At 50.0% G+C, this 22,866-nt stretch overlaps 1 protein-coding gene across 4 annotated transcripts in view; it reads left to right on the top strand.

The window, feature by feature from the left end:
• Positions 1-22,866, top strand: part of Kazn (kazrin, periplakin interacting protein) — a 372,587-nt gene that overhangs the window by 227,118 nt on the left and 122,603 nt on the right. The window contains exon 1 of one of the 4 annotated variants that reach the window (XM_029540482.1): positions 11,411-11,836. The exons of 2 other annotated variants lie outside the window; for them this stretch is intronic. In XM_029540482.1, coding sequence (XP_029396342.1) covers positions 11,629-11,836 — 208 coding nt within the window. In that variant the 5' untranslated portion in view covers positions 11,411-11,628. Of the gene's footprint in view, positions 1-11,410; positions 11,837-22,866 lie in introns of those variants that run through there. One more of the 4 variants, XM_021199875.2, reaches the window with a different exon arrangement.

Raw genomic sequence — 22,866 nt, 5'->3', positions numbered from 1 at the left:
AATGCGCCTGCCTCTGCCTCCCGAGTGCTAGGATTAAAGGTGTGCGCCACCACGCCCGGCTCATCTCCCAACTTTTAAAAGAGTGTTGTTTTCCACCACGTGGTCTCCACTGACGTGCTACACTACCCTCTCCCCACCCTCACCCGCACCCCACACCTTCACGCAACTCCCCCCTCAACCTGCCACCATCACACTACAATGCACGCATACCCCAGCGGTGGAACCGCCCCCCATATCTATACCAGCTGCAAGAGTCCCTAGGGGACCCAGGAACCCAGAAAACCTCTCCAGGGCACTGGCTGTGTTTGACTCTTTGCTGCCCCCAGTGGCCACTGTTAAAACGGCACGCTCACCTCCAACCTCAGGAAGGCCTGGCTATAGAGTGGCACTTGCTGTTGGGTCAGTGAGTGGCTGAAGACGCACTTAGCTAAAGCACCGATCTCGGTTTCGAAGCTATGTGATCCTGAGCACATCCTCCCATGCCTCTGTGCCTTCACAGACCAGGCTGCCCGAGTTTGAATCCCGCTTTCACTTTTTTCCTAGATGTGTGTCTAAGAGGAACTTGCTTAGCTTCCCTGAAGTTTGCTATTCCTCACTGATAAAATAAGGGCTGTAATATTACTTATATAGGGGCTGGAGAGATAGCTCAGCCGTTAAGAGTGCCGACCGCTCTTCTGAAGGTCGTGAGTTCAAATCCTAGCAACCATATGGTGGCTCACAACCACCATGGCTGATGCCCTTTTCTGGGGTGTCTGAAGACAGCTACAGTGTATTTACATATAATAAATAAATAAATCTTTAAAAAAATATATTACTAAGCCGGGCGTGGTGGCTCACACCTTTAATCCCAGCACTCGGGAGGCAGAGGCAGGTAGATCTCTGAGTTCGAGGCCAGCCTGGTCTACAAAGTGAGTTCTAGGACAGCCAGGGCTACACAGAGAAACCCTGTCTTGAAAAACCAAAAATAGGGACTGGTGAGATGGCTCAGCGGGTAAGAGTACCCGACTGCTCTTCCAAAGGTACAGAGTTCAAATCCCAGTCAACCACATGGTGGCTCAGAACCATCCATAATGAGATCTGACTCCCTCTTCTGGAGTATCTGAAGACAGCTACAGTGTACTCTATTATAATAAATAAATAAATAAATATTTAAAAAAAAAAAAAAAAAAAAGAAAAACCAAAAATAAATAAATAAATAAATAAATATTACTTATATATCTAGGCTGGAGATTAAATGGGGACTATAATATATATTTTATATATATAAAATATATTATATATATATATAATATTATATATAATATTGATCACCTTTAACAATAATGATCATGTGTATCCACTGATTAACTGAAAACATTTGCATATTATGTACTCAGTAGGACCTGGCACAGAAGTGGAAATACTCTATCAATAGTAACTTGTATCTTTATGTCTGCGCACACTCTGTTTGTGTATGTGTCTATGTGGGTGCATGTGTGTGCAGGTGCATGGTGCATGCCCACTTGGTTGTTCTTGGTCACAGAACTGGAGCTCACTGGTTCTGCAAGTCTGGCTGGGCAGCAATCCCCGGGGTCTTCCTGTCTCTGCCTCTCAGTGCTGCAACTACACTACCACACCTGGCTTTTTGTGAGGGTGTGAGACATCTGTACGCGGATCTTTATGCAGCAAGCACATTACCTACTAAGCCTTCTTCCCAGAGCCCAAGCCGGGGACACAGGGCTTTTAAAAGGAGAGGTGAAGTTCCCCTTGTGACCACTGGGGGCAGCCATGAGTCAAGAGTGGCTGACTTTTTTTTTTTTGCTCAGGAGTGTGCAAGGGTTGAGGCTGCAGGCTGCAGCAGAGGGCTTGCTTAGAATTTGTGAGACCCTGGGCTTGACCCTAGCACTGAGGAAAGAAACCTGCCCTTGTGTGGAAGGCGGGTCCCCTCAGCCACCCCACATCCGTCCACCATCCCTCTCATCCTGTTTTCTTATCCAGAACATGGGGATGGATGTGGCTTTCAGGAATGAGTGAGCACGGTCCCTGGGGTGATGAAAATATTTAGTTTATCACACCTATTGCCAAAGTCATACGATGACTGTTAGTGTGTAGCCAAACTGCATGGGCCTGAGTCTCAGCTCCGTCAGACAGTGGCTGTGTGGCTTTGGGTAAGTGACTTGACCTCTCTGTGCTGGTGACAGTACCCTTAGCTCTGAGAGGGGGTCTTAAGTGCTATGTAAATATTTGCCAATGTTATAGTAACATAGATCTTTTGTTCTTTAATGGTTTTGTTCTGAAAAGCCTCCGTCTTTTAAACTTCTGTTGGAAATCTCCTGACCCACACATAACAAGACTTAGAGGAGAAGAATAACAGGAAGCCCCAATTAGGGAGAGATGTATCCTCTCATTGCAGAAAGAATCCATTTTGGAGCCCCAGTGTGGTAGCTCATGCCTGCAGTCTCTCCCTTTGAGAGGTGGGGTCAGAAGGATCAGGAATTCAAGGTCATCCTTGGCTACTGGAGATCCTATTTAAAGAAAAAAAAAAAAAATCTGAGTATCCTAGTACAGGTACATACCTTTAATTCCAGAATCTAAGAGGCTGAGCCCACTGGATTCTGTGAGTTCAAGGCCAGCCTGGCCTACCTAGGGCCAGGCCAGTCAGAGGTACAAAAGGAGAGCTTGTCTATAAAATGTAAACATAAAACTAAAAGCAAAAACAACAATCAACTTGAGAGAGATGGGCTTGATAGTTACTGTCTGAAATCTCAGTGGGGAGAAACTGAGGCAGGAAGAAGAGGATTTCATGGTCGCTCTGGGCAATACAGCGAGTTCAAAGCCAGCCTGGGCATGAGACCCTGCGTTGGAAAGAATGGAGCTCAGAGTAGACTGTTGTTGTTCCTATCTGAGAGTCCAGCACTCGGGAAGTTGAGGCAGGGGGATTACTAGTGAGTGAAGTCGCTTGCTTGCCACCACACCTGAGAGCAACCTGAGTTAGATCCAGTTTCTACGAGCTGCCCTCTGACCTCCACAAGTTCACAGATGTACCCACAGGCACCACACACACACACACACACACACACACACACACACACACACCACAAGGTAATAAAAATATTTTTTTAAAAAGAATGTAATGAGACCCTGTCTTAAAACAATTGAACAGTGGACACAGAGGCCAGCTACATCCTGGGAAATGTTTTAATGCCCTGTGTTGCCCAGGGATGGGGCTCAGCCTCTGCCTCTAGACAGACCCTTTGGGGACCACTGAAGGAACAAGACCATGGCCAGGGCATCTGGGACTCCGAGGAGACTGTCAATGGGCATGGTGAGTCTGTGACAGACTCACAAAAGATTCCAGCTCACAGGGCAGATGGTGAAGGGGAGTTTGGGTCAAATCCTTCACCCACTGAGAACCAGGTCTGAGCAGGGCTGGGAGAAAAATCCTATCTAATCCTCTGGCTGCACCTGTGCCCCAGAGCCCCGCTGGGATCGCCAAGGAACGGAGAGGGGATCAACACTGTCCCCACCTGTGGCCTCAGCCACAGAGGCAGCCCGGGGCTTGCCATAGGGCTTCAACGTCCCTCGGGAGTCCCTAGGAGACAGCAGCTGCAGAGGGACTGTGTATCTCAGGAGCGATGACTCGTTATTTAGCTTCTCCTAAGAAATGTCCTTCCCTCGAAGGAGCTGAGGTTTCACCAAGCCAGGCACAGCTCAGAGACTGACAGTCACCTCAGCTCCCAGCAGCCTCAGGTCAGCCCAGCCAGCAGTTACCACAAGCATCACACAGTCAGGGAGGCCAAAGCCGCACAGCTGAAATATTTGGCCTGAGATTGTGAGCGTCGAAGCAGGGCGTGAAACTTGCTCTTGGTTTCCAGAAATGGTGTCTATGCTTCCTGAGGTGGGAAACTTCCAAAATGTCCCCATGGCCCCCACTTTGATGTGTCAACACTAACATTTAGTCTTTTCCCAGGGCACAAGGGACCTAGTGATGCACCCCACGGATAGGATAGGAAAATGGTGATGGGTACCGTTGCCGACGTGAGCTTCCGTGAGGGCACACTGGCTTTTGCTCTTTTTCAGAGCTCTCTGTGGGGCATAGGCTGCAACCCCGGGAGCAGAGGCTTCTGGGATTCCTCCAGGAGGAACCAAATCTCGGTGTGGGAGTGAGCTGGAAGCAGGTGCTTTCCAGGTGAACCTTGAGCTGTCAGCAGCCTCAGCAAGCACATTGCTGCCACCCACACGTGATTTAGACCACAGTGGCCTGCTGACACCCCACTCCACCCCCCCCACATGCTCTGCTATACCTGCTCCCCACTCCATACACCGTATTCCTAACCACCCATGTTTTCTATTGCTATGTCTGGGATGACTTGTTACACAGCAGGAGGAGACTAATGTACTTCCTGTCAATAATTGCAACACACACACACACACACACACACACACACACACCTCCAAGAGAAAGAATAAAAAGACAGAGATTAAGAAGCTGGCAGCCGGGGGTGGTGGCTCACGCCTTTAATCCCAGCAGTCGGGAGGCAGAGGCAGGTGGATTTCTGAGTTCGAGGCCAGCCTGGTCTACAAAGTGAGTTCCAGGACAGCCAGGGCTACACAGAGAAACCCTGTCTCGAAATAAACCAAAGAAGAAGAAGAAGAAGAAGAAGAAGAAGAAGAAGAAGAGGAGGAGGAGGAGGAGGAGGAGGAGGAGGAGGAGGAGGAAGAAGAAGCTGTCTATAGTAGCTCACACTTCTTATCCCAACACCCCACAGGAGGAAACAGAAAGATGAGGTGTTGGGCTAGCTTCAGCTAGAAAGCAAATCTTAGGCAAGCCTAGCCTACACAAGACACCATTTTAAAAAACAAACACTCAAAACTTTAAAATCCAAAACTCAAACAGGCCAACCACTGCCTCTCAGTCTTCCCCGAGACATGACACGTAAATTCCTGCAATTTCCTCCAAGATGCTACAACCGAAAAAGAATTTTGCCTCTGTCGGGGTAAGCTCAAAATGTTTCCTAGGACTGGACAGACCTTTCGTCCCAGCACTCCAGAAGCACAGGTGAATGGATCTCTGTATCTGAGGCCAGCCTGGTCTACATAGCAAGTTTCATAGCAAAGCTAGGTCCTGAGACCCTTCTGTCCCACCTTCCAGCAGCAGCCTATATGAAAGACGTTCTTGCTATTTTCCTGCTTGCCCTCACTTTCACTGGCAAGTTCATTCCCTCACTAGCATTACAGCCTACTTCTTCTAGATTCTGACATATACTTAAGATCAGCTGAGACATCCATACTGTGCCCTGAGGAACTACTGGATTCTTAGATTTGAGAAACAATGTTGAAACAGTATGGCCACAGCCTGTAAGCCACTCTAATAAGTGATAGATACATGGCTGCTGGGTGGCTGGCTAGATAGATAGACAGACAGACAGACGGACAGTCATTCTAGCAATTCTGTATATCAGGGAGACAGGCCTCTGGTCATGCATGTAGAGTCTCTAGATTGGAATAATTGAGTGGGAAGATTCATGCTAAATTCAGAGGGAAGGCTAGACTGAATAAAAAGGAAACAAGCTAAAAAAAAAAAAACAAAAAAACAAAAAAAACCAAACACACATGGAAAAGGATTGGGCCAGCTAGAACCCCTCTACACACTCTCTAAGCCAATGTTCTGCTTGCTTAGATGTAAAGTTAGAAAACCATGTTCCCGTGGTCACACACCAGACCAGGCGCCAACACTGCAGCTAGCTAGCCCAAGTTTTCAGATTCTCTGAAGTCTTGCTGGAAGGGGAGTAGACAGGGGTTGTCAAAACCTTGGCAGGTTCACAGTCCATAGCATACAGCTATGGCACTTTGGAATTAGTATGGCCACAGTTAAACCTATTCTGTATGGGTTAGCAGAGACCTGGCCTGGCTAATGTCTTGGGTTCAAAACCAGCACCACATAAAAACAGGCATGGATTCCAGCATTTGGGAGGTAGAAGCAGGAGGGTCAGAAGCTCAACGTCATCCTTGGTTACATCAGAAATCTTTGGCCAGCCTGAGCTACATGAGACCCTGCTGATAAATAGAGGGGGCTAGTGAGACAGCGCGGTGGACCAAGAGCTTGCCTTGCGAGCCTGGTGACTGGAATTCTAGCCCTAGAACTCACGGAAGGGTGGAAGGACGAAAGCAACCCCACAATGTTATCTTCTACCTCCACACACGGCACACATACATGCACATCACGCACACAGACCCAAAAATTAATACTTTTCCGGGGGGTGTATTGCCACATGTGGTAGTCTGGTCTTCATGGTGAGTTCCAGAATGGCCAGAGCTAGAAATAAATAAATAAATAAATAAATAAATAAATAAATAAATAATAACAATAATAATTTTTAAATGAAAAATAAAATCTCTGCTGCAAATGTTATGATAGAACCACCCAGAAATCTCCAAATGGACTCAAATGTTCATCTCAAAGCAACTGGTCAACACAGTAATGCCTCCAAATAGGACCTTACTGCGTTTTGTCCCTTAAGCCAATTCGTCCTGTAGTGGTTTTCTGTAATCTTAACGGAGTTCTTCTGGAAATGGAGAGGCAGCGCAAGGAACCACGGTGACTCCTCTGCCCCTCGGCTCTTTGTGCTTTCTCTGGTGGCTCTCCGTCAGCCTGAGGTCAGGGGTCGGGATACCATCTGTCCTCAGAGCCCAGACTAGTACGGTCCCCACCCACTGTCTGGACCATGGTTCTCCTGCATCTCACTGTCTCCTCAACCGTCGGCTCTTAACACTCCAAACCATCAAACAAGTCTGCACAAGGGTCAACGGGAACGCATCGACCCAACCGCCTTCCTGAGTTCCACATCTGCCTTTCTACTTCCCTGCAGACGCCAGGCCAGATGTGCGGACCCTGAGGAAGGACAAAGCCAAATAAGGCTAGGGACAGCTTCCCCTGCACCGGTTCCAGGAGGTCCTTTGCAAGAGTTTCTAAGTTTCATAAGGCCCTAGTTTGAAAATAATAACAATAATCAATCAATCAATCAATTAATAAACAGACAAATAGACACATAAATAAATTGACCTGGATAAAATTCTTATAAAAACCTGAGTTTGAGGGGATACCTCAAAACCCATGTTTTAAAAAAAGTGTGTGGGGGGGAGCCAGGCATGGTGGCGCACACCTTTAATCCCAGCACTTAGGAGGCAGAGGCAGGCAGATTTCTGAGTTCAAGGCCAGCCTAGTCTACAAAGTGAGTTCCAGGACAGCCAGGGCTATACAGAGAAACCCTGTCCTGAAAAACCAAAAACCAAAACAAAAAAAAAAAAAAGGAGGGGGNGGAAATCTAGGCACAAAGCACATGTGTGATCCCAATACTGGGAAAAATAGGTGGATAGATCCCTGGGGCTCAGCGGCGAGCCAGCCTGCTAGGTGAGCTCTAGACCAGGAAGAGACTGTCTCCAATAAACAAAAAATGAATAGTGAGCAGAGTCTGAAATCTGAAGAAGGCATCGTAGGTACTCCGCAGCCTGCATATGCACATGAACACACACGTGAACTACAGGCCCACATCAACACATTTAGGAATTTCGAAACAACATCATCAAAACACTGAATCCCGGCACAACGCCCTTTGTAGCCCAAGACTCCTTGTGATTTCACAGTTGGACCCTCCCACTCCCAGCAAGCCCTGGGTCCACGGGGGAGGGGGTCCATTCTGGGATGTTCCTTTGTATGGGGCCTGTCCAGGCTCTTCCAGGGAGATGTGAGTTATCAGTTCATGGCTCCCAGATCTTGTAGATCTTCACAGAAAGGTCTCCTGAGCCCTGGGTGGCTTTCTAGGGCATGGCAGGGACTGTGGTCACTCCCTGTGAAGGAGACCATAGACGTGAGCACAGGAATGTGGGCCAAGTGTTTCCCAGAACATTCCTGAAGGAAACACCTAGCAGATGGTGTTCTGGTGGATTATGTCGCTCTCGGCCTTGGTTAGCAGGAGACTGCCTGAGAGGACAGGAGTCTTGGGGAAGGCCAGGCATTGTGATGTTCTCGTCTTTAGTGTGGGGTGTACAGACACACATACACACACACACACACACACACACACACACACACGCACACACTGACGTGCATGCACACACGCACACTGATCCAGTCCCTAACTTTGCCGAGTAAGGAGAGCAATGGAAATCCCCCAGGGACGTGACCTTGTGATCGGCCTGGGTGATTGAAATGTCCCTGGGATGTTTGTATAAGCTTCTTTGAGGTTGTCCTGGAGAAAGCACTGGTGGCCAATGGACAACACAGAAAGTTCTAGACAACGCACTTGCTTCATTATTCTTCCACTCATTCTTTTGTATCCTTAAGGATGTTGTTTTGTTTTTTAAGATTTATTCCTTTGATGTACTTTGCTTGCATGTGTGTATGTATGTATGTAGTATGTGTGTATGTATGTATGTATGTATATGTATATGTATGTATGTATGTATGTATGTATGCATGCATGCATGCCACATGGTTACCTGGCACCTAGTGAGGTCAGAAGAATGCATCGGATCCCCTGAAACTAGAGTTATAGATGTTTGTGAGTGACCATGAGGTTTCAGGGACTCAACCTGGGTCCTCTACAAGAGCAGCCAGTGCTCTTAAGTGCTGACTCAACTCTCCAGCCCCTTGTTCTTACATATTTTAAAAGTTATCAACGTCGAAAACTAAGATAAGTACCTGGAAACCTTGGGCCTATATTCCTGTGCAGGAAGTCTATGGTCTCTTTCACAGTCCCCGCCACACCCTGTGTTACCTGGAGATACCAAAGCCAAGGGACCAGGTCTATCAATTCATGCTCTTGGGCTCTCTTCTCTTATCCCGGAGTTAAGGGTATGTCCCTAACAAGAATGGAAAAATAGGTGTGGTGGCTCATACCTTTAATCCCAATACTCAGGCAGGAGACTCAGTGCAAGTTAAAGGAAGGCCACCCTCTGTTGTATAGTGAGTACTAGGGTAGTTAGGGCAACATAATGAGGTTTTGCATTTAAAACAAACAAACAAACCGGGAGACAGGGAAAGTAGACTGTATTTTAGCAACTGTGAAGAAAGTGTGCTTCTTTGTGAACGTGAATGAAATCCTAAGTGGTTTTATCTTGTAGTTGTTTTCCTAGACAGGGTTTGATACAGTAGCTTAGGCTAGTGCAGGGAATGTGCTACACAATCCAGGTTGGCCTAGCATTCCTGCCTTAGTGTGCTGAACCATGCTGTGTCCAGCTTTTTGCAAAACATTTCACAGACAAGGTGTCTGTCCTAGCGCGCTTTCTGTTGCCGTAATAAACACCGTGACCAAAAGCAATTTAAAGGAGGAAAGGGTTTATTTCCGGGTGTATTTTCAGGTCTCAGTCCACCACTGAAGGAAGTCAGGGCCAATAGGCAATGCAAGGATTGTGGGAAATCATGGTAAGCTGGGTGCTCCCGGAGTCACCCATGCTATACAGCCTATACAGCCTAGGACTGCCTGCCTAGAGATGGTTGATACGTTATTTCTCCGTCGCTGAAGTGAATCAACTCAAGCCAGTTTAGAGTATATTAGACGCTGGTTTGTTGGGAAGCTGCTCTTGGATGGGCATGTTCACTGGCCTCAGGGAAGTAGGCCAAGAGAGTCACCATGGGAAGGGGGTGGGGAGAAGAGGGAGAGCATCCTTGGTGATAGACGAAGAGAGGGCAAGAGACCAAAATGTCTGGGTTATATAGAGAAGAGCCTCTGGGGGGAGGGGTAACCCAGTACCTGAGCTGCAAAGTTCAGGATCAGGGACAGGGTCTGAGGGATGCTGGGAGAACCTGGAGGCCAGGTCTGCCTTGGTATGTAAAATATGCACCTCAGCCCCTTGTCCCTGAGGCTGAAACCGAACAATGGTACCACCCATCATGGATCGGGTCCTCCCACATCTGTTATTAATCGAGACAGCAGCCTACGGAGCTGCGCACAGGCCGGTATGAGCCAGGCGACTCTTCAGTCGAGGTTCATTTGCTCGGGCCACTCAAGGTTGGATCTGGTTGACAATGAAAACTGACCAGGACTTAAGGGAAGGTCAAATCAAAAGGACATTGCCTGAATGCCCCATGAAGCCCCACTCAGCACTTCTGGCATTCAACTGGGTCTGTCTGTCTGTCTGTCTCTCCCCCTTATAACCCCTCTCCCTCCCCCTAAGCCTCCCACCCTCTAATCCCCTTCCCCCCTTGCAGACACTAGAGGTGTCTCCAAGATGAGATTTTTCCAGGATCCAAGGCCTGGAAAGGGTGTTCCCCAGCGTTTCCACTTTCAGGGGTTCAGAATAAGCTTCTCTATTCAGCTCCTCACTCTTGCAAAAAGGCAGAGGCTTGAAGGCCTACTGTGGCTTGGTGCTGGGCCCATGTCCTTCCTCTGGAAGGGCTGGGTGTTTAAGCCACCGGCAGTCTTCTTGTACTCTTGGGGACACCAGCTCTTGGCCTGCCACGTGCCCTCCATAGTGATCAGTGCTCTGAGTAAGGGATGGGGAGATGGGTCTTGGCACCATCCCACCAGCACCAGGAAGGATCCCCAACTGGACTCTTTTCCCAAGGGAAGAGAATGGAATCAAAGCTGGGAAGGCCTTGGTAATAACCAAGCCACTGAGGTTGAGGAGAGGCAGGGCTTCTCCCAAGTGCTCAGGAGAGTGGCTGAAAAAAGGTTTCAGACTCAAGGCAAGTTATTTTGTTACCATAGCTTATTGGAGAGCCTTTGCAGGTGACCTAGAGACTAACAGCTCACAGGCTGGCACCAGGAGAGCCACAGGTCATAGAACCTGGTCTGGGGTCCACTCGGCTTAGATGGGGCGGTAGTGGCGGTGAGCTCAGGAACTCTTCGTCTGGCTGTGCAGCTTGGCTCCCTGCAGTCTACAGCAGGGGAAAGCCAGCCTCTGGCTCCTGGGGCTGTGGGGAAATAATTAGTCCCTCTAAAGAGCATTGTAATCTCAGATCAAAGGGGTCTCCCAGCTGCAAAGAACTTTACAGGCACAAGGCCAACTCCTGGAACACCCACTCCTGGCTGCTCCAGCGGTGGGTGAACACCCTCCAAAGTGCCATCTTGCCCTGAGCCTGGCTGGCCTAGGAAACCTCTGTCCCCTAAGACTAAACCAGCCAGCACACTGGAGGTCCAGGCAGAGGCCTGCGGCCTTTCTTCTGACGCACTCGGGCGAACGGTGACTCTGGATCCCTGGGACACCACCACCTATCTACCTTTCCCATCCAGAGTTTCTCTAGGAAAGGCTGGAAAGGTGTGGAGGAGCTGGACAAGAAGTGGCCTGGGGCCAGACGCATGGGGAGGGGCAGTAGGCGCCAAGGAGGAGGGGTCGTGGGCGTGGTCGAGCAGAGGGCGTGCTGTGCGAGGGAGGGGCGTGTCCGGGGTGTGGCCAGAGGTACCTCGCCAGCCCGGAAGGAGCGGGAGGAGGAGCCCCCAGGATCTGGAGTTGTTCCCACGTGAGAGGATCGCGCCGGATTCCTCCGGTGCGGCGGCCGTAGAGTGCCCGGCGCCCGGTGGGGCTGAGATCACTGGCCGGGAGCGCGTGGGCGACCCGATGCGGCGGCGGCTCCGAGGGCTGTGAGACCGGCGTCCGCCGTCGGAGCCCCGCGCGCCGCCGTGGGGCCTCGCGTCCCGGGCACACGGGATGCGGGCGGCCGATTCGGGTTCATGGGAGCGCGTCCGCCAGCTTGCGGCACACGGCCAGCCGACTCCGTCCTGCGGGCGGGACACCGGGCCCGCGCGCGTTCCGGAACCTGGAGCCTGCAAGCTATGCGCGGACACTACGGGGCCCCGGGAGCAGCAGAGAGCTGGGGCAGTCCCCGATGCAGCCGATGGCTATGGCAGCCAGCCCGGTAGGTGCTCGCGCGGTCGGGAGGGCAGCGTGGCTGCAGGCCCTGGAGTCCGGGAACCGCCGGGGCCGGGCGCGCGGGGGCGCTCGGGGCCGGGAGCTCGGAGCCGCTGGTGGCAAAGTTATGTCCCCGATCGCCGGGTGGGTGCGGCCGGGAGGCGCACTGGAGTTTTTCAGTTTGGGAGCTGGGGTCTTGGGGTTCTTCGGCAGCATCCCTCTTCCCTTCTGAAACCTCAACAGAGCTGCAGGGAGAAAGGTCAATGCCATGCCTGTCAGGGTCCTATGACCCAAGGCGTCTGCAGACTCAACACCGGGCTGGACACAGAGCGTGGGAAAGGGTCTATCCAGTGCAAAGTTGGGACGGCCCCTCCTGAGTTCTTGAACGTAGTTATTGGATTCTCGCGGGACTATTTGGCTCCCTGACTCGAGCGTCCCAAAGCATTACATGGAGAGAGGTCAAATCTGTTGGTTAGGGTCCTGCAAGCCAGGGGTGCCTGCTGGGCACCTGGCTGGACCCGGGGCAAGTATGAGTAAGGGGCTAGCTAGCTCAGTACAAATTTGGGGCTACCCCCTACGCTGTGCCTGTAACCCATCTGGTAGCCTTACGTCCGAAAAAGACTGCCCTTTCACTCTCTCCATTCGCATTTGCTCAAGCAAAGAGATGGCTGCATTCGCACACACTTTTAACTCCAGGAGAAATTGCAGCGGTGGGAAGCTCAAGCATTGAGATCTAATTGCGTGTGCTTGGCCGATCTGTCCCAAGTGGAATACAGTGGTTCTGTGTTAAAATTTGCCCAGTGGGTGCGCCCATTCCCGTCTCAGCTGTCTCCCTCCACCCGCCCCCAAGTTAAGTCATGGGTTGGGGGAGGAACCTTTGGATCCGCCTGACTCTGAGCGAGGAAACAATTTAGATGGAAGTCTGCGGGCTTTTCCGAGAAGTCTGCTATCCTTCAGTTTGAACTTCTGAACACTTTTCCAGGAACAACGGAAGTGCACAGGATTTTTTTTAAAGAATTGAACACCTTACTGTGCTGTAGTAATTTTCGTGTGGCATCTTGAATGAAACCCTACCTGATACCGAGGTTGTGTTCTATCCCTGCAGATAGGGACAGAAAAATCCAGAGACTTTCTGGATTCCACTTAGGAGTTCTCACTGTCTTAAACCTGGGTGTTGGCATTTCAGATTTCATTTTGTCTAAGCCAGGGTCTTAGGATGAAGCCCAGGCTGACCTTGAACTCCAGATCTTCTGCCATCCTAGGATTACAGGCAATGGCTACCAGGCCTGTCTTTGTTTGGCACCTCAGATTCTGTCTTGGTGCATGGCAAAGCCTAGCATTCTGATACCTCTTCTAGGCAGGGAGCTTCTGAGCTGGTGAACCCACAGAGGACCTGCCACAAAATTTCCTCTGAGCAGGATCCAGATGTACAGATGTGCAACGCACACACAGGCTAAGCAAGTTGTGCCATCTTTTTGAGACTCAGTTTACTCACAGTGGAAATGGGTACCCACTAAGGATATGATCATTCAAAAGACGCTGTGTGTCAGCTACCTGTGTGGCACATACACCTGTCATTCCAGGTACTCAGGAGGCTGAGACAGGAGAATATTAAGTTCAAGGACTGCCTGTGCTACAAAGTAAGGTCAAGGCTACTTACTCTGGGCATCTCAGTGAGACCCTGTCTCAAAATAAAAGGTGTAGGGTACTTGCCCAGACCGTTTGAGGAGCCAGATTTGGTCTCCAGTATAAAAGAGAAAGCGGGCAGGTGAGGTGGCTTGGGGGAGGATATGGTTCTTGGTGCTATGCCTAACAACTTGAGTTCCATTCCCCAAGGAGAGAGTTGCTCTGTGTATTCCCCCACTTCCATACATACATACTTGTATGACAGACAGACAGACAGACAGACACCTTTTTTTTTTTTTTTTTAAATAGGAAGAGAGGCGAGAGCAACCGAGAAATCACCTAGCCTATGTCACAGCAGGTGCATGACAAATACCAGTCCTGGCTTTTTCATACCTGGCATTCCTGCTGGCCTACCTGTCTCTGCCCTTTTGAACCATGTGTGTCAGAATGACTTTTGCCCCATCTGTAAAAAATGCTTCAGGGAACTGAGGCCACTGTGTTGTGGCTGTGGACGCTGCTAATTATGTAAACTCGTGGAAGATGGCTGGGTGGAGATATGGCTGTTGACATTGTGTCTAGATGGGCTCCATTCCTGTGTGTGTGTGATAACAATATCCTAATGGCATGCTGCGAATGGGGAACGCCTGCCTCTCACATCTGAGACTGGTTGTTTTCCACAGTCCCTCCCTCATGGTATGTCCCTATAGGGAAGAGGGTGTTGGAGATGGCCTTTCCCAACTCACGGGTGGCATTCCTGAAAGAGACAAGGTCACAGGGCTGGCGAGATGGCTCAGTGGGTAAGAGCACTGACTGCTTTTCCAAAGGTCCTGAGTTCAAATCTCAGCAACCACATGGTGGCTCACAACCACCTGTAATGGGATCTGACGACCTCTTCTGGTGCGTCTGAAGTCAGCTACAATGAACTTATGTATAATAATAAATAAATCTTTGGGCTGGAGCGAGCAGCGAGCAGAGGTCCTAAAATTCAATTCCCAACAACCACATGAAGGCTCACAGCCATCTGTACAGCTACAGTGTGCTCATACACATAAATAAATCTGTTTTAAAGGGGGGGGTCACACCAGCAGGTCATCAAACAAACAAACAAAAAACAAATGCTGACCTTTCTCCAATTTACTCATCTGTTTCCCTTCCTCCCTCTTTTTTTTCCTTCTCTCTTCCCTTCTTCCCTTCCTTGACAGGGTCTTCTTTAGCCTAGTCAAAGTTGATATGTAGCTGAGGATGACTTACAACTTCTGACCCTCCAGACTTAATGGCCTGAGCCGTGGGATTATAGGCATGCACCACTGTGGCCAGTTTTAGGTGGTACTGAGACTCGAACCCAGGACCTCGTGCACAGTAGGCAAACACTAACCTTGAGCTACATCCCCAGCCCCTTGTGTCCGGACCTTTTTTATTTAAGCTTGAATGTATTTTTATTTATGAGCATGTATATGTGTCTGTACACACGCACACGTGGGTACCCTCAGAGGCCAGAGGGAGGGGATCGGATTGCCTGGAACTAGAGTCATGAGTGATTGTGAGCCCCCCTGTGTGGGTGCTGGGAGCCGAACTCTCAAGAACAGCTTGCACTTTTAACCGCTGAGCTGCGTTTACATCCCATGGCGTCCCTGTCTTCAAGGACAGAGAGTTTTAACGATGGCTGGATCACACGGCAGCCAACACGGAAGTGGTTTCTGTTTATGGGAGTTTTCTTCTAGGAAGGAAATGGGAACTCTTTGCCTTAGAACCACAAGCAGAAGCTGTTGGGGGAAATAAACACTCCAGCCAGTCTGTGGCCGCTGTCATTAGACTCTCAGCTGTTTGTACCAAGCTGGACACAATGCTCAGTTTAAAGATCTAAAGAGATGCCCTCCCGGATGCGGCAGTCTGGGAATAGATACTTTGTATCAGGATGGAGGTCTGGGCACCTTGACCTTGCCTGAAGATCCAAGAGTGGTCATGCAGGGGATAGTGATAGTAAACGGGTCAATGACCAGAGCATTGGCAGCTTGTGTGGTCCACATCTCACTTCTCCCCAGTTCCCTCTGACCCCAAGGTACCTGATAGACCAGTGTGCCTCTTGATGTGGGAAATCGTGATCTGAGAGTGCCGGCAGAGTGAGCCAGGTGCCCACGAGGGTGTTCTTAAACTAGGAACCTGAATTGAATTGGCCTGTCAACCAACCATTGTCATTCATTCAGTCACAGTCTGCACACCTGCTGAGCCAGGTGCTGTTAGAACTGTTGGTGATGTTGTAGCAAAAAAACAAAACAAAACAAAACAAAACAAAGGCAGTCGGGTTTCCAGGCGCTTAGACTACCTGGGCGGAGATTTCCCATAGGCAAATGTGTCCAAGATAGACGTGTCCAGGGGCAGAAAGTGCCTTGCAGAAAAAACGGAGCTGGGAGGAAATCTGGCTGGTGGCACTTAAGGATACCTGGTGTTAGAGAGTGTAGGCAGAGACAAAGGCATAGGAAGGAAGTGAGGCTTTTGGGTGCTGAGACCCTAAAGCAAGAGAACATTGCTGATTGGCTGATATTTGTCTCTGCGGACTAGACGCTCAGTCTACATCTGAACTTGGTGGTTTTTAGTTTTTCGTTTGTTTGGATTTTTTTGTATCTTTGTTCTTGAGACATGATTCCCTCTGTCCCAGGCTAGCCTCAACTCACTGTGGACCTTCCCTTGAATTCCTTGTCTGCTTTCAAAATGCTGGGATTGAAGCTTGGGCCACTATGTCTGGTTTATGCTGTATCTTTTGTACCTCTTTGTAAAAATTTAGAGTTTTTTTGGTTTGGGTTTGGTTTGGTTTGGTTTGGCTTCCAGACAGGACTTTTCTGTGTAGCCTTGGCTGTCCTGGGACTCACTCTGTAAACCAGCCTGGCCTCAAACTCAGAGATCTTCCTGCCTCTGCCTCCCTGGTGCTGGGATTAAAGGCACGCACCAGCCACCACCATCCTGAATGTAAGATAAAGATTTTAAAGGACAGAAAACAAAAAGCCCCCTCACTCGGTTTAAAGGCTCTCTGCAGACTGAGCTTTATCCTTAACCCTTGCCCCACCCTTTCCGAAATCTTTATGACATTGTTATCTTTCCTCTCCCTCTTGTTTCTTGCTGTCCGGGTTTGTAGCCAGTTAGTATTCCCTGGGGCACCTGCTCCGGTTGAGTCCTTCTCAGCATAAACTAAACAAGAAGGCTTGTCTTACGCTCTCCCAATTGCCTGGAGTAGGTGTGGTTGCCAAGGAAACCTTGTTCTTGGAAAAGTTGACAGACTTGCCCAAGGTCACACAGGCAGTGAGTGGGTAGTCAGGCCTAGGAGTGTGCTGGTAGACCTCAGTCTTAGAGGAATGGAAAAATCTTGTGATGTTCTCAAGGAAATAGCCACTTTATTAAACCTTAGGCTTTTTTTTTTTCTTTTCACTTTTTTTGTTTGTTTATGGGAGGTTGTTTGTTTTCCAAGACAGGCTTTCTCTGTGCAACTTTGGTCATCCAGGACCAGGTTGGCCTCAAACTCTGAGATTCTCCTGCTTCTGCCGCAGGATTAAAGATGTGCGCCACCATAGCCCTGCGCCACCATAGCCCTGCTTCTTTTACATTTTTATCTTACAAAAAGCAAACAGTGGCCTAAATAGCACCCGAATTCCTTTTCCATTGGGCGTTAGCAGCTTTAACAAGACATCCTTCTGCTAGGGTGCCGAGATAGAGTTTTCAGATAGAGTTCCCCCTCCACACCAGGCACCGGGACGCTCCTAGCAGCTGCCCAGTAAGATCAACTGGCTTCATTTATGGCAGGGCAGGCCACCAGGACCAAGGCTGTCCAGATGATCAGGGGTATACTCCACTCTGAAGATTGTTTTCCCAGGGACCCTTGAGGTGGTGCAGTGCTTTGAACTGAATCTTATTCTTGGCCAGGGCAAGTGCAGGTTTAGACATAAATATACACCGGTTAGGATTTCTGGATTTTGCTTCTTACAAGCTGTGTGCCATCCAATAAGTTACTGAATGTCTCAAGCCTCAGTTTACCCTCCTATAAAGTGGGGCGTGCTTTACCCACTTGAGAATTGTAGCTTGAAAAGAAGATAAAAAAGAAAAAAAAAAAAGAAGAAAAAAAGAGAATTGGAGCTTGAACAGGAGTCTAATTACTGCCCTGTTACCTGTGGTGCTATTGGTACTACCAGGGGACAGGGGAATTCTCAAGGTCTAAAAGGACTTGAAGTGCATAGAGCTGTGTGTGACATGCCACCTATATCATTGTAGTCATGGCTGTTGAGGTTTGGGGGTTTTTTGGTGTGTGATAGTCTTATGTAGCCCAGGCTTGCCTAGCTAGTACTCTGTATGCAGCCAAGCTTAGCCTTGAACTCTGATCCCCTGCCTCTTTCTGCCCTGCCCCTGTTGCTGGGATTCCCAGTGTGCCTCACCAGGCCGGTGTATATTGGGATTTGGTCAAGCAGATGTCTGGGAAGGACTGGCTGCTGCTTTTGGCCTTGTGAGTCATTGGGGATTCTCCACCGTGGTTGCCAAACACCCTTGATATTCTCAGTAATATTCCAGCTTGAGTTACCTGGTCCATTTGTCACTCAATCTGCTGGAAGAAGGGTTTACGCTTCTTTTAATCATCTCAAGGGAAGTGACACCTACCACCCCGGGATCTGCCTCTGTCATCCTAATAGGGTAAGTTGTCAAAAATGGTACATCAGGTGGATTTGCGAGCAGACACGTTTTTTGCCCCAGCAGATAAGCCAGCAGCTAGCACATCATTAAAGCTGGCCAAAGCGGTCACCAAGGAGCCCTGTGTTGGCTTTGAGTCACTAAGGGCTTAAACACTCCAGAGAGGGGAGCCAGGCTGGGGAGGTGTGCAGGAGTGTGTGCATGTGCGCGTGTGTCGTTATTTTAATGGAGTTGCTCTCAGTAAAGGCGTTGGATGTCATGTGTATCAGATGAGTACCTTCCAGGGAGGGGGGACGTCGGGATCACCACCAATTCCCAAGGACCACTTCCCCTGCAGTCCCTGTGCGAGCCTTCGCAGTGGTAGAGACTTCAGGCTTTCTCTCGTCTGTTGCTTGGATGCTTTCAAAAGAGGCCAGATGGAGGAGGACTCTGCTCAGGGAGATTCCTCCCAGCTCCTGCCCAATCTCCACGGCCCTGCAGACGCTGTAGAAACCCCTGATCTGGAAGGAATTCCCAGCCAGGTGGGAACTGCAGGTATGTTGAGACCTGATGTCTCCAGCCCTGGCCTGGAGACACTGAATCCTGGCTGTGGGGAGGGAGCAGGGAGGGCAGTGTGGTATCAGTCCCCAGGGTGCATGCTGGGTTTGCGGGACTATGCCAGGGAACACCCACCACCTGGCACCTGGCGGCCGATCTGCAGGTGCTTGGATTAGGAATGGGGAAAGGCTAGTTTGGGCCGTAACTTTATCTCAGGCATTGAATGAGTTTTGTGCCTTTTAGTTGTGTAGAAGCTCCAGAAGGCTCTCCCTGGAGAATGACAAAGAAGGTACAAACAACAGCCCGGGTCTCCTGGGAGCTCCGTTCCCACACCTACCTACACAGCCCTGGCACCGGGCTCCTAACTTTGAAACCCTGTGCACCCAGGCAGGGAGGAATGTGCCTTTCCCTCAGGACAAGGAAGCACGTGTTCTCTCCTTAGGGCAAGGCCTGCTCGTGCCAAGCTCATTCGCTGAGGGCCAGCCGAGATTCAAGTTTTTGCTCTGATACATGCGCACTAGGGTCTGTTGATTCCCAGGGCCACGAGACAGCTGACATTCTCCCCATCTTACAGATGAAGTCATCGAGGCCTATAGAAGTTATTGGATACTAAATATCTGTTCCAGATTGCCTTCTTTCTGCAAGGCGGAATTCTTGGTAGTTTGGCCCACAGCAGAAGTAGACATCCTGGAAACCGTGGGCTTTTCTTTCTGTCTTTCTGGTTTTAATTTTAGCTTTGTTTCCTTTTAGAGACAGGGTCGTAAGTAGCCCAGGCTGGCTTTGAACTTGGTTATGGCAGAGGATGACCTTGAGGTCTTGGACCTCCTACTGTCCATCTCTCAAGTGCTTGGACTGTAGGCTTTTAGTGGTGTGTGTGTGTGTGTGTGTGTGTGTGTGTGTGTGTGTGACTAGAATAGACAAGCCTCACTGCCTCAGCCTCCCAAGTGCTGAGATAACAGGTGTGAGCTGTGAGTCCAGCCTCTGGGCTCTTCTTTCAGGCTTAGTTTCCAGAGCTGTTCCTACCTCTGTATCCTTGAAAGACTCCTCCCCGCCCCCTCCTCTGCTGGCATCTCACTGGGTAATTTACCCATGCTGGGCGAGTGTCCCGTCCCCACCCACCCTTGCTGTTTGGGAACCTGGAACACAGACCCCTTGAGTGGGAAACCCAAGCCGGGCTGAGTAAATCTGTTCTGTGGTGTGGTGTGTGGAGTGGTGTGGACACTGAAGCCTGGGAAGGACACAGACACCTGGAGGCCATGACTGGTGGTTTTCAGGGTCAGATGGGTCCTAATGAACGGCATATCAGGCCCTTGGGATGTAGTCTTCCCTCTGCGTTGACCTCCCAGGAGTCTGAAGCTGCTGAGGTAGAGGTCACAGTGGGCTGGGGTGCTGGCTACCATGGAGGGAGAGCTTGCGTTGTTTATTTTTTTTTAGCCATGGCTCTCCCAGGCTGGTCGAGAAGTAGCCTTGTAGCAATAGTAACAACAATAATAACGATATTTTTTCTCCTTCCCTTTGCCCCTTTTCCTCCTCCTCCTCCTCCTCCTTCTTCTGATACTCTTCTTCTTTTGAGTTAGGGTCTCAATATGTAGCCTTGGCTGACCTGGAACTTTCTATGTAGATCAGGCTGGCATCGAACTTACGGAGACAGCGGAGTGCTCCGACTATACTGGCATGCACTCCCACACCACCAAGCGAGGGCTCTCTAAGTGTTTTAAGATTTAAAGCTCTGAGTATTTTTTGTTGTTGTGATAGATCGCTTTTGAAATGGGCTCTTATTTTAGGCTGGCCTTGAACTTGTGACCCTCCTGCTTCCACCTCCCCGTTCCAGGATTACAGGCACTTGGCTGTCCTGTTGTGTTTGTTTGCTGTTGCTTTATGCACTGCTGAGGATGCAACCCATGGTCCCATGCATGCTGGGCAGGCACTCTGCTGCTGGCAGAGCTACATTCCAGCTCTGCATTTTGACACAGGATTCCACTCTCCAGACTTTGAACACTTGCCCTTCGCCTTTTTGGGGGGTGGGGTTGGTTTTGGATGCCGCGCCATGCATTCTGGCTTCCCTGTGACATCAATGACGTTATCTTGTACAGTCTTTCTATCTCCCAAGGGGTGTCAGAAGTGGGCACAGCATGACTAGTTTAATTCCCCCCCCCCCCATTTTCATCCATGCTCTGGCTTCTAGACTCTCCTAGATGGACCACACTGATCCGTGCTTGGTCTTGTGAGCTCACGAGCCCCTGCTGTGGTAAGACAGACAGCAGGGCGCTCAGCTGCCCTACTTGGGGCCCCTGGGGCTGCCCACAGTATTCTAGTGCCTTTTGTTCAAACCTCTGTCCCAGGCTGTCCCTGGCTGGGTGCTAAGGAGACAGAGGAAGCCAGCTCTTGTCTGTGATTCATCCATTCTTAAGTTCTTCTGGTCCCCAAAGCCACCGGTGGAGCCTGTTTTTCCAGCTTTTCCCAGCCCAGCCTCCACCTGCCCTACCCGTCCCTCTGGACGCCTTTGTAGCTGGTGCTGAGGCTCTGTGGAAGCAGGCTTGCTTAGCTGTGCCCCTGTCCAAGTTTCTTCCAGCCCTCACATTCCTCTCTGCTCTGGGGAGGACCACCATGATGGCTGTCTCCTTTACGTCCTTGGGAACTTTCTCTGTACCCTTGGGGGTCAAGGACTTAGGTGTTAACCGGTGGACACACCCTGTTTGGACCCTCTACATGCTACGCTCTAAGCTGAGTTGATTTAAGTAAATTCTGTGGTCCAGGCTAGTGCTGGGCACCCTGCACTCCTCCTCCTTTTACAGGTTTAAATTTTACATTTGTTTGTTTCTTTACAAGTGTGAAGGCCCATGGATACCTTTTGGGAATAGCTTTTGCCTTCAACCATGTGCGTCCCTGGGACAGAACTCAGGTTTCCGCGATTGGAGAGGATTGTTGTAGCCACCGGACCAAATCTCAAAAACTGTTTGTTGAAACAAGGGCCTGTAGCCTAGGCTCGCCTTTAACTCCCGAGCTTTCTGCAGCTACCTCCCAAGTGCCAAGATTGCAGGTTGTGTCAGCTTGTTTGGCTGTGCAGTTGTAGCCTCTTTAAGGGGGCGGGGACAACTTGGGTTCTTATCACCTCTTAGCCCTGGCATATTATTTGTGACTGCCTAGCGTTGGGTCTCCTCCTTATCCTGGGGATTTACCTAGAACCAAAAGGTGGCCTGGGTTTCACCAGGAGGCGGGGCGTTCTCCAGGGCTCAGGGCACCAGGCAAGGCCCTGTGATGCCTTCTTGGGGCATCAGCCCGGGGCGATGATTTGGCAGTGTCTGCTTCTAGTCTGTGCCGGGCTACCTCACCCTGGGTGCTGGTTGTGACCTCTCTGTCTTCTTTCAGATAAAGCATAAGGGGATGGATTCCTGGGGTTTGTGGCTCCATAACCACCCATCATGAATACTTCTTGTGTCTGTGGGAGTCCTAGAGTTTGGCCTGAGCTGGGAATCATTGCTGATCCAGGGTAGCCTTCTGTGGGGCAGATTCCTGCAGCATTTCATTAAAGTTCCCAAAGTTCAGGTAGGCAGGCGTCTCCATCTGTGTCTTCCTTGGGCTCCTGTGAGGTCCCTCTGCTGCTCTGGCAGCTGAGAAAGAGTCACATTTGTATTCTGAATGCTCCCTGTCAAAGGCAGAAGCTCGCTCTGGCTTCTGGAGCAGACGTATGGCTGTCCCTACAGCATGCTCTTCCTCACGGGGTTCCTCAGGTGTGGGTCCGAGTGTCTGCCCCGTGAAAATGACCTAGACGGGACCCTCCCTTTATAGTGTTCATAACAAAACCCTGCTTTTTGGAAGAGTTTATTCTGAGCCACGCGTGAGTGCCCAAGGCCCAGGCCCTGAGTGGGGTTCCATTTCCAAAGAACTTACGCGAACTTGCTGTAGCCCCAGAACCAAAGGAAGTCATGAATCAAAGCAAGTACCAGATCCATGCATGGCACATCGAGCAGGCAGGTGACAGCGCAAAGACTCAGAGATGCTCTCCGCTGGCATACTTAGCTTTAAGGTTAGTGGAAGCCAGGGTCTAAGTCAGTATATTCCAAACACCCTACCTCAGAGTCGTCACGAGCCCATGAGGTCAGAGCCATGCTGTGTAAATGGCTCCTGAAGGTACCAAGAAATGTATGGGATAATTTTAGCTCTTGACCTGCAACGTTCTCTCTCCCAGGCACAAGTTCTAGTCAG

The sequence above is a fragment of the Mus pahari genome, chromosome 6 (assembly GCF_900095145.1).
Source record: "Mus pahari chromosome 6, PAHARI_EIJ_v1.1, whole genome shotgun sequence".
Lineage (NCBI taxonomy): Eukaryota > Metazoa > Chordata > Mammalia > Rodentia > Muridae > Mus > Mus pahari.
The sequence above is the reverse complement of the archived record's forward strand: the minus strand, read 5'-3'. Positions and strand labels throughout refer to the sequence as shown.